Source organism: Salmo salar, chromosome 11 (genome assembly GCF_965601325.2).
Source record: "Salmo salar chromosome 11, fSalSal1, whole genome shotgun sequence".
NCBI lineage: Eukaryota > Metazoa > Chordata > Actinopteri > Salmoniformes > Salmonidae > Salmo > Salmo salar.
This window is the reverse complement of record NC_138301.1, coordinates 86337821-86352420: the sequence shown is the minus strand read 5'-3', so window position 1 is coordinate 86352420 and position 14600 is coordinate 86337821. Positions and strand designations below refer to the sequence as shown.

General features: G+C 45.0%; 1 protein-coding gene across 1 annotated transcript in view; it reads left to right on the top strand.

The window, feature by feature from the left end:
* fgfr1b (fibroblast growth factor receptor 1b) overlaps positions 1 to 14241 on the top strand; it is a 31050-nt gene extending 16809 nt beyond the window's left edge. Inside the window, exons 2-17 of the mRNA XM_074112228.2 lie at positions 4526 to 4756; positions 7565 to 7657; positions 7824 to 7996; positions 8285 to 8408; positions 8519 to 8709; positions 8825 to 8969; positions 9106 to 9296; positions 9431 to 9576; positions 10091 to 10212; positions 10373 to 10483; positions 11545 to 11735; positions 11879 to 12001; positions 12090 to 12160; positions 12330 to 12467; positions 12598 to 12703; positions 12812 to 14241. Of these exons, the coding sequence (XP_073968329.2) occupies positions 4639 to 4756; positions 7565 to 7657; positions 7824 to 7996; positions 8285 to 8408; positions 8519 to 8709; positions 8825 to 8969; positions 9106 to 9296; positions 9431 to 9576; positions 10091 to 10212; positions 10373 to 10483; positions 11545 to 11735; positions 11879 to 12001; positions 12090 to 12160; positions 12330 to 12467; positions 12598 to 12703; positions 12812 to 13213 (2445 nt within the window). The 5' untranslated portion in view covers positions 4526 to 4638 and the 3' untranslated portion in view covers positions 13214 to 14241. The remainder of the gene's footprint in view (positions 1 to 4525; positions 4757 to 7564; positions 7658 to 7823; positions 7997 to 8284; positions 8409 to 8518; positions 8710 to 8824; positions 8970 to 9105; positions 9297 to 9430; positions 9577 to 10090; positions 10213 to 10372; positions 10484 to 11544; positions 11736 to 11878; positions 12002 to 12089; positions 12161 to 12329; positions 12468 to 12597; positions 12704 to 12811) is intronic.
* The last annotated feature ends 359 nt before the right edge of the window (positions 14242 to 14600 follow it).

The following is a 14600-nucleotide window of genomic DNA, read 5'->3' as shown; positions in this document are numbered from 1 at the left end:
GTTTCCAAGTTCCGACTAGCACATGTACAGCGACAAAGGGGTTAAGGCCAGGACACTGTACGCAGTCGGAGCCGACAGAGTGTTGCAGTGTCATTTTATGTCACAAAATGGGCAGCTCCTTGTTGTGCTCACAAACCTACTACGAACAAGTGCGCCCATGAAATTTGGAATGCAACATATACAATTGATGGGCAGTACTGAGAAAGCTTTGCAGCGGAAGTCCCGCCCCTGTGTCTACTTCACATGCTTTCTGGTATTTATAAACACGGAAGTAATGGACATGCTGCTACTGCTATTCTACTTGCATGTTTGCTTTGATTTTGACATTCCTTATGCAAAATTAAATCTCTGTCCAATTTTGAGGAGCGTCTGTCCGAGGAGGTGAGACGATAACGAGCACCTCTGTCAAATGATTTGCTGCGATTGTATATGGACCATAACGCAAAGTCAACTGCTGGGGGGAGATAGTACAACATTTAAAAAAAAATATCCTTTATTTAACTAGGCAAGTCAGTTAAGAACAAATTCTTATTTACAATGATGGCCTACCCCGACCAAACCCGGACGACGCTGGGCTAATTGTGCGCCGCCCTATGGGACTACCAATCACAGCCAGGTGTGATACAGCCTGGATTCGAACCAGGGACTGTAGTGACACCTCTTGCACTGAGATGCAGTGCCTTAAAATGCTGCGCCACTCGGGAGCATCGGCATGGAGACAGATTCGGAACCGGTATGTTCGCAGTCTGATAAAGGAGAAAGAGACCAGGAGTGGGACTGCGCCGATTGCCTGGAATCGAAACAGGGTCTGTAGTGATGCATCTAGCACTGAGATGCAGTGCCTTAGACCGCAGCGCCACTCGTGAGCCCCAACATGAAGGCTATCAAATATGTACTGTAACAACTGTGTAATCTATACTTTGGACATAGACCCCCATCCTCCTACTGGGATGCCAAAGCACTTTTATGTGAGGCATATCATTACAACTTCTATTTACATTGGTGTAATTTTCACATCATAATATTACAAGTCACATCCATTTACAGTATCTTACCTGGACATGGTCACATGTTGACTTTCAGAGGAAGCGCCTTGTCTCCCACGAAGACATATGGGCTCTGTGTTTGGGTCCCCAGGCAAGCACTCTGGCCTTGGTAGCAGCAGCTGGCCTGCAATGAGTTGGGAGCCAAACTTGCATCGTGAGGAAATTCCCGCATCTCCCTCCCGACCAAATGCGCCCACATCTACCATGGTTGTGAAATCTGCCAGCCCACATCCGAAGTATTGAAATTGTCTTTCCTCGCCAATGCTTCGCATAGGTCGGACAAGAGACGTATTCTCCTTCCCCACCTAGTAGTGTTCTGTGGACGAATTTGCCACCGTTTGTTCTTATTTCTCACGAGTTGTAAGAGCACTTCAAGCTCTTCCAATTTGGAGGCAGACATGTTTGCTTCTGCTTCTGTAGCTAATTTACTCTGTGAAGTAGAGTTGAAAGAATAGAACACCAGAAATGTAGCTAGCTAGCTAGTATTTGTAACAGGCCTGTAACACTGGATCCTGAATTTCAAATGAAGTCGCTAGCTAGAGTCAAAAAGAGTGCCTCGGCCCCTCTTGCTTGGTAAGCTACTCTGGCACCACCTAGTGGATATACACTGGGTGGAATGCAAGGAAAAGTGTCTGCTGCCCCCAAAAATCGACTCCACCTATGAACATGCACGTAAACAGTGTAGCAGCCTTTAGAGGGAGGTGTAACTCAATCCTCATTCACATTACCCATAAACACTCCGTTATGTTGCTCCGGATGTCATGCATTTCAATGTGGATGTCCACAACAGAGTGGAAACGCGATGCCCCCTTGCGGTTAAAGGCTCCGTTATGAGACGGACGCCACATACTTTGAAATGTTTCAAATTTGCGTCGTCCTCAGTCCAGCCAGAGTCCGTCAAGAACAGGAAGTTACCAAACCACAGAAGATGAAAATATTGATGGCTTTATGGGTTAACTAGCAATTTGTAAACAATTACCCATTCCTATAAGTGAGTACTATTTTAATAGTAGTGTTAAATAATGCATATTGGCTGTTGAGCCAATTATATTATATGACTGTTCCCTCCCATTTAAGTTTATTGTGCTGGTAAAGACATTTGTTTTTGATGATTCAGATTAACTTTATTATCCCACCAGTGTAATGAACACGATGGGAGACAGAGAGCTGGTTTCAAGCGCAGGGAGCAGCAGGTGTTTATTGTAGAGGACCACAGGAGGAGGCAGGTAGCTGGGTCCAGGGGCAGGCAGAAGGTCATACACAGGGGATCCAAAAGGGCAACAGAACAGGCAGGGAAAAGGCTAGTAATGTAGTCCGGGAGGTCAGGCAATAGGTAGATAACAGGAAGAGGCAGGGAATAGGCAAAAGGCGTTGTTAGTTTTTGCCTGCCTCACTATCATACACAGGAGTAAACCACGGGGAAACCCAGAAAGAAAGAAGTGTGTCACAAAACAAACAATACCTCACAGTGATGGGGTGCAAACAACTGAACTAAATAGTGTGTGATAATGACATACAGGTGTGTGAACAGGTGATTAGAATTCAGGTGATTGGGATCTGGAGAGTGAGCTGCATTCAGGGGATCTATGTGTTTGAGAGTGTGAGCTGGAAAGTGGGCTGGAAAGTGAGCTGCGTTCAGGGGATCTACGTGTTTGAGAGTGTGAGTTGGAAGCAGACGTTACAAGCAGAGGGAAATTCATTTTTTCATGTGCTTAAAAAGATGGTACATAAAACATGAAAACACAGAATCTACACAATAGAATTCATTCAAGGTGCTATAACAACACATTTAAAGTGAAAGTGCAATATGCTGTATACCCAACAGACTATCTATTATACAGCCTAATGACTGTTGGAATAAAAGAGTCTCCATATCTATCTGTTTTGATTTTCTTCTGAAGAAGTCTCTTTCCCCTTGTCTGGCTGCTGCTGTGACTGAATTTTGAGTGAAGGGGATGAGTACTGTCTGGAGGCTGATTCTTGATCTATACCAATTATCCTTCCCACCGTCTTAATCAAGCGCTGAAGCTTGACTTGGTCTTGCACTCGCATGTTTCCAAACACGCATATCAGACCAAAGGACAGCACACTCTGCAGGACAGATTTATAGAACATTTGTAAGATATGGCAGTCAACATTAAAATGGTTCAGTTTGCGTATAAAAAAACATTCCCTGTTGCATTTTCTTTATCTTTGCAAAGGCACAGTCATTGAATTTCAGTTTATTGTCTATTTCGAATCCCAGGTATTTATATGTGGTCACTCTATCGACTGATTCCCCCATCGATCTTCGTAGGAGGTAGTGGAGTTTTGTTCCTTCTCAAATCAATTTCCATCTCTGGTTTTCTTAACGTTTATTTCAAGAAAGTTATATGCGCACCACTGGACGAATTTGTCTGTTTCTCTGTCTAAACCTTGAAGAGAGGCTTGGTCTGGGTGGAGGAAACCCACAACAGCGGTGTCATCTGCATATTGAAAAAAATTTGTGGGCTGAGTCAGAGGCTTGACAATCGTTTGTGTACAGTTTTTACAGTATCGGTGAAAGTACGCAACCTTGAGGGGCTCCCGTATTCACCGTTCTAGATGTAGAGATGGCAGAGTTGAACTTCACTTGTTGGGTACGGTTCACAAGGAAACTATTAATCCACTTGATCAGTAGAGAGTTGACACCCAAATTCACCAGTTTATCCACCAGTAGGTTGGGGTTGGATGGTGTTAAACGCGCTACTGAAGTCAATGAATACAACTTTCACTAGGCTATTTGCCTTTTCTAAATATTCGTAAATATTGTTCAGCATGACCAGTAACTCATCATCAACACCCCTGGAGGCACGATAGGCAAATTGGTTTGGATCTAATTGGGATGAGAGACCAGAAAGAATTTGTTTTTGAATAATTTTTTCAAAGCATTTCATGTCAAGCTTGACTTGCTATAAAGTTAGAGAAACAAGTTGAGAAAAAAGTAGAAAAAAAAAAATATATATATATATATATATATATATAATAAAAAGGTCATATTTTGAATAAAAAGGTCATATTTTGCAATCTCCCAAAATAAATTGGCTCTCTGACGAGAGACACTAAACTTGCCCATTCAGTAGCGCCGCAAGACTCTGTGAAGAGGATGTATGGGGTAACTGTGATATAACACCGTTTTTGTTCTGTGATGTTCAATGGGCATTTAAGGTGTGACAGGTGATCTGACAGGAGACCCGTCAAAAGTGTGTGTCTGTGTGTGTGGTAGGTGCGCCTCTCTCACCCCCCCTCGGGGACAGGTGCTAAAGTGTGAGGGCTGAGGAGTGTGGGAAGCGGAGTTCCCATCTCAGACCTGTGAAAAGAGACACTGGAGCATGTGTCTCCACCAATGTCCTCCCGACAGCATGGGCTGACAGGGTAGTGGTGGCGCGACCTTTTCTCACCTTTTTTTTAACATAACCACTATTGTCCCTCTCGACCCTCTCTTTTTTTTCCTCTTACAGTTCCCCACCTGAAGAGTTGATGGTTGTAGGTTGATCCATTGGAGCGCCCTCTACAGCCAGCCCTGTACCAGTTGCCCTTGCCATTGTACCAGTTAAGCTATACCAGTGCCATTATGTTGTTGTCTCGCTGGTCTCTGCTGCTACTCTGGTCTCTACTGGTTCTACTGGTCCAGTCCCCCCTAACCCAGTCCAGACCAGCTGCTTCCCTCAGTGACACTGACAGTGACACAGGTAAGAGACATGGACCACATAAAAGATCTTAAATTCTCTCCTCTTTCTTTCTTTCTTTCTTTCTTGTTTGCTCTCTCTCTCGGCAGGGCTGCGTCTGATTAGCCTTCTGTGTATGCGTGCGTGCGTGCGCTTCCGTTTTGCTCGCTTGTGTGCGTTTTAACGTGAGCTTATTTGATCTCTTTCATGCCAGGCTGAGGGTTCTGGGTTCAGGCTGCTTCCGTGATGGTTCAATCCCACTGACTCTGTTCCGCTGTCTGGAACTGTTCAGTTAGCAGTGGGTCTTTATTCTGAGACAGAGGACAGAACACACTCTTCAATTTGGGGGAGTGGAGGCTCTTTATTGGTCTAGAAAGGACCTCAATCTTCAAGGTTTGTCCATTTAGTTCAAAAACTGAGGATGTTTACAGGGATTTTTCATGGCGCAACCACGGTTTAGCTTCTCCACCGCTGGCTATGGTTTACATATCCTGTCCACGCACACACAGTTGGTTGGATGTGAAACAGAAAGGCTGTGTTTGGTAGAAAAGGATTAATGCTGTCTGAAAGGAGGTGTTTTTTTCCCTTCTATTGGCGAGTCCTGTAACCACGGCCATCCTATCCAGCCCTAACACCATGGTGTGTGTGTGTGTGTGTGTGTGTGTGTGTGTGTGTGGCGTGCGAGTGTGTGTGTTTGTGTGCATGTGCGAGTGAGTGTGTTTTGGATACAGAGAGAATGTGTGTTTGATACTGTTGTTTTGGAACACATCAACTCTTGTTTTTCTCACAGTCAAAAATACCAAAATGTAACTTCTGCTGCAAACAATTTTTCCATATACAAAGGCTGCTTCCAATTTTCCATCTCTGTCTCGCTGCTTCTTTCAAATAAAGTTGTTTTGGTCTTTGGATTTCAACCACCTCCCCCTGCTCTGCTCTTGTTTAGTGGATTCCGTTCTTCTTTTCAGTTATTTCATCTTTGTTTGTATCTCTTCTCTCTCTCCAACTCTCTCTCTCTCTGTCTATCTTTGACAACCTTTCATTAGGAATATTCCCCCTGCCATGAGCAGACAGTATTCAGGACTTCCCATAATGCAGTTTCTGTAAACCTCTCCCTGTAGATTACAGACCTGCTGTAGTGAGGTTGGGAGCTGGGATTCCGGGATGGTCTATGTCACTCTGTGGTGGTGATGATTATGGACCTAATCTCTCTAGATTACAGTAGATATGATGATGAGGTGTGCCTTCTCTGGTCGCAGTCCTGCTGAGATGTGGGGAGGGAAGGGATCTGCGGCAGAAAATGCCCGTAGTTAGTAATATAGTAGTTCTATATTGTATAGTAATCAATATATACATTCTGCTGAGAGATGGAAAGGGATGTGTGGTAGAAAATGTCCCTGCTTATAGTAATCACTGATCTGACGTGGCTGGATCTGTGAATGCTGTGGACTGGAACCCTATCGGACTGTGTCTAATGGTAGAAGGAAAAGGGCTTTTTTTCTCATTCAACGTATTCAAACAGGACCCATTATTAAAGCTCTGCAGCCCTACTTCCTCAACTCACCCTCACACCCATCCTTACCCTTTTGTATGCAGCCATTTGTCAGGATGAAGGTGCTGATGATGAGTGTGTTTGTTTATCTCTGAGCTTGGGGTTAGGGAGATACGTGGGAACTCTGAAGGAGCGGTGGTGTGTGCGCTGTGGCGATAGTCGAGGCACCTTTAAAAGGGGTGAAAGGTTAATCTTTATGCCGTTTCCATTCCCACTCAGCAGATCCCCACAGAGTAACCTTGTCTCAGCCCTTCCTGTTTGCGTGCGTGCGTGCACGCAGCACACACACACACACACACACACACACACACACACACACTCCTGTACAGCTAACCTTGTGGGGACACACAATTCAGTCCCATTCAAAATCCTATTTTCCCTAAACCTAACCCGTACTCTTACCCTAACCCTAACCTTAACCCAAAAACCTAACCTTAACCCTAAATGTATTATTTATGTATTATTATTTTGCCATCACTAGCACATTCGAGCCCGCTGCCTATATACATAGACTTGAAATCAATGGCCACTTTAATAAATGTAACACTAGTCACTTTAATAATGTTAACATATTTTGCATTACTCATCTCATATGTATTTTTAAAATTATTTAATTTTATTTTACCTTTATTTAACTAGGCAAGTCAGTTAAGAACAAATTCTTATTTTCAACTACGGCCTAGGAACAGTGGGTTGTATATAACTGCCTTGTATATACTGTATTCTGTTCTACTGTATCTTAGTCCATGTCTCTCAGACATTGCTCATCCATATTTATATATTCTTAATTCCATTCCTTTACTTAGATTTGTGTATATTGGGTATATGTTGTGGAATTGTTAGATATTACTTGTTAGATATTACTGCACTGCCGGAGCTAGAAACACAAGCATTTCACTACACCTGCAATAACATCTGCTAAACACGTGTATGTGACCAATAAAATTTGATTTTGATTTGAAACCTTACCCTAGCTCCTAACCCTAAAACTAACCCTAAAACTAACCCTAGCTCCTAACCCTAACCCTTAATGTAATACTAACACTAATTCTAAGCTTAACCCTAAACTTCCTAGAAATAGCATTTGACCTTGTCGTGACCAACAAAATGTCCCCAGTTGGTATTTTTTCTTTCTTCTTCTCGCTATTCTTGTGGGGACTTCTGGTCCCTACAAGAATAGTTAAACACGTCCACACACACACACACACACTGGTTTCTAACTCTAGTTTACATACTCGTTTGAGAACTACAGCAATACTGAAAGTGTTCCCCTCTTTCCATAGCTGACATGCTTACATCGTCGGAGGATGAAGATGATGATGATGAAGAGTCTTCCTCAGAGGAAAATAAACTGTACAACAACCAGAAGCTCCAACGTAAGCCCCTTCCTCTCACCTCTTTCCCCCACACCTTACCTTCACGCCCCTTCGCTCCCTCTAACCTTATTAGTATGAAAAAGTAGGAGCCAAACCAATTTACAAAAAGATTGATATTGAATACAAAGTTAGAAATATAAATACCTCTCTCTCTCTCTCTCTCTAGCGATGTCTCCTCAGTGGGTGACTCCAGACAAGATGGAAAAGAGGCTCCATGCCGTCCCTGCCAGTAAGACTGTTAAATTCCGTTGCCAGGCGACTGGTAATCCCACTCCAACTTTGCGGTGGTACAGGAATGGAAAAGAGTTTAGGAGAGACCAGCGGATTGGAGGCTTCAAGGTATGTATGTTTGTACAGCCCTCTGCTGCATAGTGTGTTGTCTGTATAGTGCATCATCAGTAAAGTCAGCAGGTAAATAGCATACCTTAAAAGTAAAGATTAGATTACAGTGCCAAGGGGTAGAATGTATAAAAATAACAGCAGAGGTCCAAGCACTGAACCTTGGGGAATACCAAATTTCACTTATTTCTACTTTACCAAATTTCAATCACAAACACCACAACAAATGTTTTTTTCTTCTTGGTTATTCTTATGTTTTCACTCCCTGACTTTCTCTCCCTCTTTCAGCTCAGAGACCACATGTGGACTATAATAATGGAGTCAGTGGTTCCATCTGATAAAGGCAACTACACATGTCTGGTGGAGAACAAGCATGGCAGCCTCACACACACCTACCAGCTGGACGTAGTGGGTCAGTATGTGTGTGTGTGTGTTTACTTCTGATATGCGTACATAGAGAGATGTGTATGTATATGTGTGTGTTTGCGTCACTCACGTTGCATATGTGCTTGTGTGTTCTAGAACGTTCCCCTCACAGGCCCATCCTCCAGGCAGGCCTGCCAGCTAATCGTACGGCAGTGGTGGGTAGTGACGTGGAGTTTGTCTGTAGAGTGTTCAGCGACCCTCAGCCCCACATCCAGTGGCTCAAACGCATCACCATTAACGGCAGCAGAGTGGGGACAGACGGACTGCCCTACGTACGTGTACTGAAGGTACAGACACACACACACACACACACACACACATATCTACGTACGAATTCTAAAGGTTTACCCACACTGTACACACGAGGGCTACCCCACATAAACATCTCTCTATCGCCCTCAGACTGCAGGGTTTAACACCACAGACAGGGAGATGGAGGTGTTTACTCTGAGGAACGTGTCTGTGGAGGATGAGGGAGAGTACACCTGTCTGGCAGGAAACTCTATAGGAATGTCTCACCACTCTGCCTGGCTCAGCGTGATCAAAGGTACGCACACATAAAAACACTCGATTATTCTTAACCTTTGCGGCCCATTGTGCTTTACAAATGTGCACTCAAAATGGAAGAGAACAAGCAAACAAAAATGACAATAAAATAAAAACATTGACTTCCTCCTCTGCAGACGTGCCTCCCTCCCCCGTACCGTCTCAGGCCTACCTGCAGATTTTCATCTACTGTGTCGGCTTCTTCATCATCATGCTCCTAATCGCCATAGCGACCGCCTGCCGATTACGCTGCTCCCCGAAGAAGAGCGACTTCAGTAGCCAGCTGGCTGTTCATAAACTGGCGAAGAGCATTCCCCTACGCAGACAGGTAGCACACACACATATACACACATACCCGTGAACCACGATCGTATGATGCGTAACCTTTGCCTGAGAACTAATCCCTGGGTTTAGTTCAGTTTACCATATCCTCTCTCACTGCCTCCCCCTCTCTTTCTCTAGGTGTCAGTAGACTCCTCCTCCTCTCTGCAGTCTGGGGTGTGTCTGGTCAGACCCTACCGCCTCTCCAGCGGAGCCACGCCCAACCTGGCCGGCGTGTCAGAATATGAGCTACCTGCGGACCCGCTCTGGGAGCTGTCACGAGACAGGTACTAGAAGGCTTATATCCCTGCATAGAGAATACACAACCTATAATTTAGGGAATACATAATATACCCTGCATATACCCTGCATATGGCATACATAATCTGCACTAGGTGCTTATAACTTAACCAAAGGGATTCATAACCTCCATGAACAGGACATTCATTTTATTTCATTTTTTTATTTCACCTTTATTTAACCAGGTTGAGAACAAGTTCTCATTTACAACTGCGACCTGGCCAAGATAAAGCAAAGCAGTGCGACACAAACAGCAACACAGTTACACATGGAATAAACAAGCGTACAGTCAATAACACAATAGAAAAGTCTATATACAGTGTGTGCAAAGACGGTAAGATTAGGGAGGTAAGGCAATAAATAGGCCGTAGTGGCGAAGTAATTACAATTTAGCAATTAAACACTGGAGTGATAGATGTGCAGAAGATGAATGTGCAAGTAGGGATACTGGGGTGCAAATGAGCTAAAAATAACTATATGCCATGCGTGTCTGTGTTCTAGGCTGTCACTGGGGAAGCCACTGGGTGAAGGTTGTTTTGGTCAGGTGGTGCTAGCAGAGGCTGCAGGTCTGGACAGAGAAAAACCCTCCCGTCTCACCATGGTCGCAGTGAAGATGCTTAAAGGTTTGTGAGACTACTGCTGACTACTTCTTGAAATATATTCCTCAAATTTGAGGAGTAAATTAGAATAAAACGTAGATTTTGGTATCATCATTTCGAACCTTGAAAACGGTGTGCGTATTGGTTGATATTGATGTGATGTCACGTCCCATTTCCTGTGTAGCGGACGCCACAGAGAAGGACCTGAGTGATCTGATCTCTGAGATGGAGATGATGAAGATGATCGGGAAACACAAGAATATCATCAACCTGCTAGGAGCCTGCACACAGGATGGTAAGACTGGCGCTGTGTGTGTGCGTTTGTGCGTGCGTTTGTGCGTGCGTATGAGCAGAATGGCAAACCATAAGTACAAAGAGGCACAGTACGAAAGGATAAAGATAACAGCAGGGGTCCAAGCACTGAACCTTGGCGAACACCCAAATGTTACATTACAACTGGGGTTTGGCCGTATCCAGATTTTCATATCGTCATACCGTCCTTCTCTCATCTCTGGATTTATGGTATTACCGTCTGTACACAAGGGGGCGCTAAAAAAGCAAAAAAAAATGCCATTGGGCATCCATTACCAGAATGCTAACAAACATAGCACAAACTAATAGCGAATTTCAATAGAGGCTGTTAGCATATTTAGCTAACGAGCGCAAACAAAATAAACGATTTGCAAAGACATGCAATCCAGCTCGCTATACAAGTATAGGTAGTAGCTACTGAATGTCATTTCTGTTGCGTTTGGACATTTACAAGCGAATGTGAACCAGAGACATTGTGAAAATAAACAAAGTTTTGACGCATGCTTGTCTGAAGGAAGAACAGTACTGGCTCTGAAGCAGTATGTGTACATGCTGTGTCTGTGTGGAGTTTGGAGTTGCTACGGTAATGGGCCTGCCTGCTCTGCTCGGCCGAGAACGGAGAGGAGAAAAAATAAACGCAAAGAAATCAAGATGGCATCAGTCGCCAGCTTTACAGATAACTCATCCAAAGCACTTTGACATCTCAAACACAGAAAGTGTCTCTTTATTAACTCAGCCACTTACTTAGCTAACTAGCAAGTTAAACCAAATACACAGCTGGACCCACCAGCTCCTGTATTCTCCCGTTGTGCTATTTACAAACAAACACGTGACTGGCTCAACTGTTCTGGGGAACTACAGTAAGCTTCATAATGTAAAACAATGTGACAGGTGAAATGAAGAACAATCTCCTAAATTATTGCACGAGTTGAATGCAGGTATTTAAAAGTATCTCCAAATATTCAAATATAATCGTGGCTTTTTCAGAATACCTCTGTATCGGCATACTGCCCAAGCCTAATTATAACCCTCTTCTCTCTCCAGGCCCTCTCCACGTGGTGGTAGAGTATGCATCTCAGGGCAACCTGAGAGAGTACCTGCGGTGTCGGAGGCCTGTGGGTCTGGAGTACTGGTCTGGGCCTACCCAGGCCCCCTTGGACACGCTGGAGGTCAGGGAGCTGGTGTCTGCTGCCTACCAGGTGGCCAGGGGCATGGCTTACCTCGCCTCACAGAAGGTCAGAGAAGAGACCAGTGTTATTGTTTCTCTGTCTGTCTCTCTCTTCGTCTGCATCTATTCTGTTCTCTTACTCTACTTCTCCCTTTCTCCTAGAAGTGTGGACATTTGTCCCTCTCGATCAATCAATTGTTTGTTTTGTAGTGTATCCACAGAGACTTGGCAGCCAGGAATGTGTTGGTGACAGAGGACAATGTGATGAAAATCGCAGACTTTGGGCTGGCCAGGGACATCCACCACATAGACTACTACAAGAAGACCACCAACGTGAGTGACTTGGTCAAAATGGAGCGGGTTTGACTTAAACACAGACAGACGGACATATAGGTGGTTTAACCCCTTGTTTTCCTCCCAGGGTCGTCTGCCAGTGAAATGGATGGCACCGGAGGCTCTGTTCGACCGCATCTACACACACCAGAGTGACGTGTAAGTCTCGCCCTCCTAACCTTTCATAGACGTTACGTTCTGTTGTGCCGTGGCTTTGCGTTGATCCATCATGTTATGTACCTGTAGGTTTCTTTTCAAGCCCATCAATAACTGTCCCTGATAAAGTGGTAGTTCACTGTATTGAATTCTGTGTGTGTGTGTGTTGTAGGTGGTCGTTTGGTGTGTTGCTGTGGGAGATCTTCACTCTAGGAGGCTCTCCCTACCCTGGTGTCCCCGTGGAGGAGCTGTTCAAACTGTTGAAGGAGGGACATCGTATGGACAGACCAGCCGCCTGCACAGAGGAGCTGTGAGTACACGCCGAAACACACACACATACAGTACAATGTCCTCGCAAGTATAGTGATACAAGTATAATAAATGTCCTTGCACGTATAATAATGCACTGTCTGTTCCGACCCTGTGGTGTTTGTTCTCAGGTACATGATGATGAGAGACTGCTGGCATGCTGTTCAGTCTCACAGACCAACCTTCAAACAACTGGTAGAGGATTTGGACCGCATGCTCTCACTCATGGCCAACCAGGTAAACACACACACACACACACACACACAGTATCATTTTCGTATAATTTCAATTGTTCCCCTGAACATGTCCTCTCTCTCCCGCCCTCTGTCTCTGCTCTCGCTCTAGGAGTATTTGGATCTGTCCATCCCTGCGGTCCAGTATTCTCCAGTGGGTCCAGACACCAGCAGCTCCTCTGACTCTGTCTTCTCCAGGGAGCCGACCCACGGAGCAGAGTACTCTTCCCGGACCCCTTCCCGGACCTCCACCCTGCTCTACAACCAGCACACCCCCCCTAGGACCCCTTCCCGGACCTCCACCCTGCTCTACAACCAGCACACCCCCCCTAGGACCCCTTCCCGGACCTCCACCCTGCTCTACAACCAGCACACCCCCCCTAGGACCCCTTCCCGGACCTCTACCCTGGCCTACGACCACCATATTCCCTCCCGGACCCCCCCCCGGACATCCATCCTGACCTACACCATACCTACCCGGCACACCACCACCCGGGGACACAGCCAACGTTGACCTACAACCCTTGCCGCACACCTTAACCTATCCACCTCCCTTTTAGTCAGTCTCTACCATGATCTCTGCCCCCCTCCTACCCCCAGCCCCTCCTTCCCCCAACCCCCTGGCTTCTACCCCCAGCCCCTCCTTGGTGACTGGGAGGCCTACCAGAGGGGAGGACACTACCTGAGTGCTTTAACCCCTCGTTCTCCAGTCTGCCCCGGAGCGGTTTCATTTGACCTGCTTAGCATTTCTGGGGAGAGGCTCATTAACAAAGATTAAGACAATGGCAAAGATAGACAGACAGAGGGTTCTATAACAGAGTCATAAGACATGAAATAGACTTTTCACAAAGACTGGGCTCTTCTGTACTCCCTAGGACTGAACTATTAATATAGGGATACTCACACAGGAGCAAGAGGCGGAGAAGGAGGCTGCTAAACATTATTTTCATCGCCATATTACGCAACAAACTGCTGCTTCATGAGTAAACCATACAGGCTATAAAAAGGAAATCATACCAAGGAAAAACAAATAATTCAGTTATTTTTTATTTAACTAGGCAGGTCAGTTGAGAACAAATTCTTATTTACAATGACGGCCTACCAAAAGGCCTCCTGCGGGGTCGGGGGCTTCTTATATAAATATATTATGAATTGTGTCATCTGAAAATATGTTTCCAGTGTTACTTTTTTAGACGGTTGTTTGTTTTTATCCCTGTCAATGGAAGTACACCTACGAGTGGCGTGGATATGATGCTATGTGTTCGATTCAGAGGAAAGAAGTAGGTAAGATGTGTTTTAATAAGCTAATATCATACCAGCAGTGTTAGTCAGGGCTTGCCTACAGTTACAGTATCACTCTCTAGTCTAGGCTGTATGGACACCAGTGTTACATTAAGGTAATGATGATGTTGTTGATAATGTTAATGATAATGTAAATGGTTTTAAAACAGTGGCAAATGCACTTATCGCCAATGGAAGTCTACCTTTACAGAGAATGCCTTTATTTAAAGGACTGCTAATAAAGACAACAGTATTACAAAACTTCACTGAAGTCTTTTTGAATGAGAGAGAAAATGGAGGGAGAGAGAGCACATGCTGAAGTGATCAGTCAGCCAAATGTTGCATAGTAGTGCTCCAGGACTTCAGGGGCTGAATAAAGGACTGGTGAAAGAGTGTGTGATGGGAGAGAGTGAGGAGAGGTTCTGCTGCTGACTGCAGAGGAAGCATTCTCTCCAGAAAATGTGTGTGTGTGTGTGTGTGTGTGTGTGATTAATGGTGGGAAGAGAGGATTGGCCAGTAACTTTGCTCTATCAATCACCCTGAGATCTGGACCTTACAGCACAGACAGCAGCTTCCTGCCAGACACACACACATAGCTGGCAGCTTGTTTGGCTGAGGTC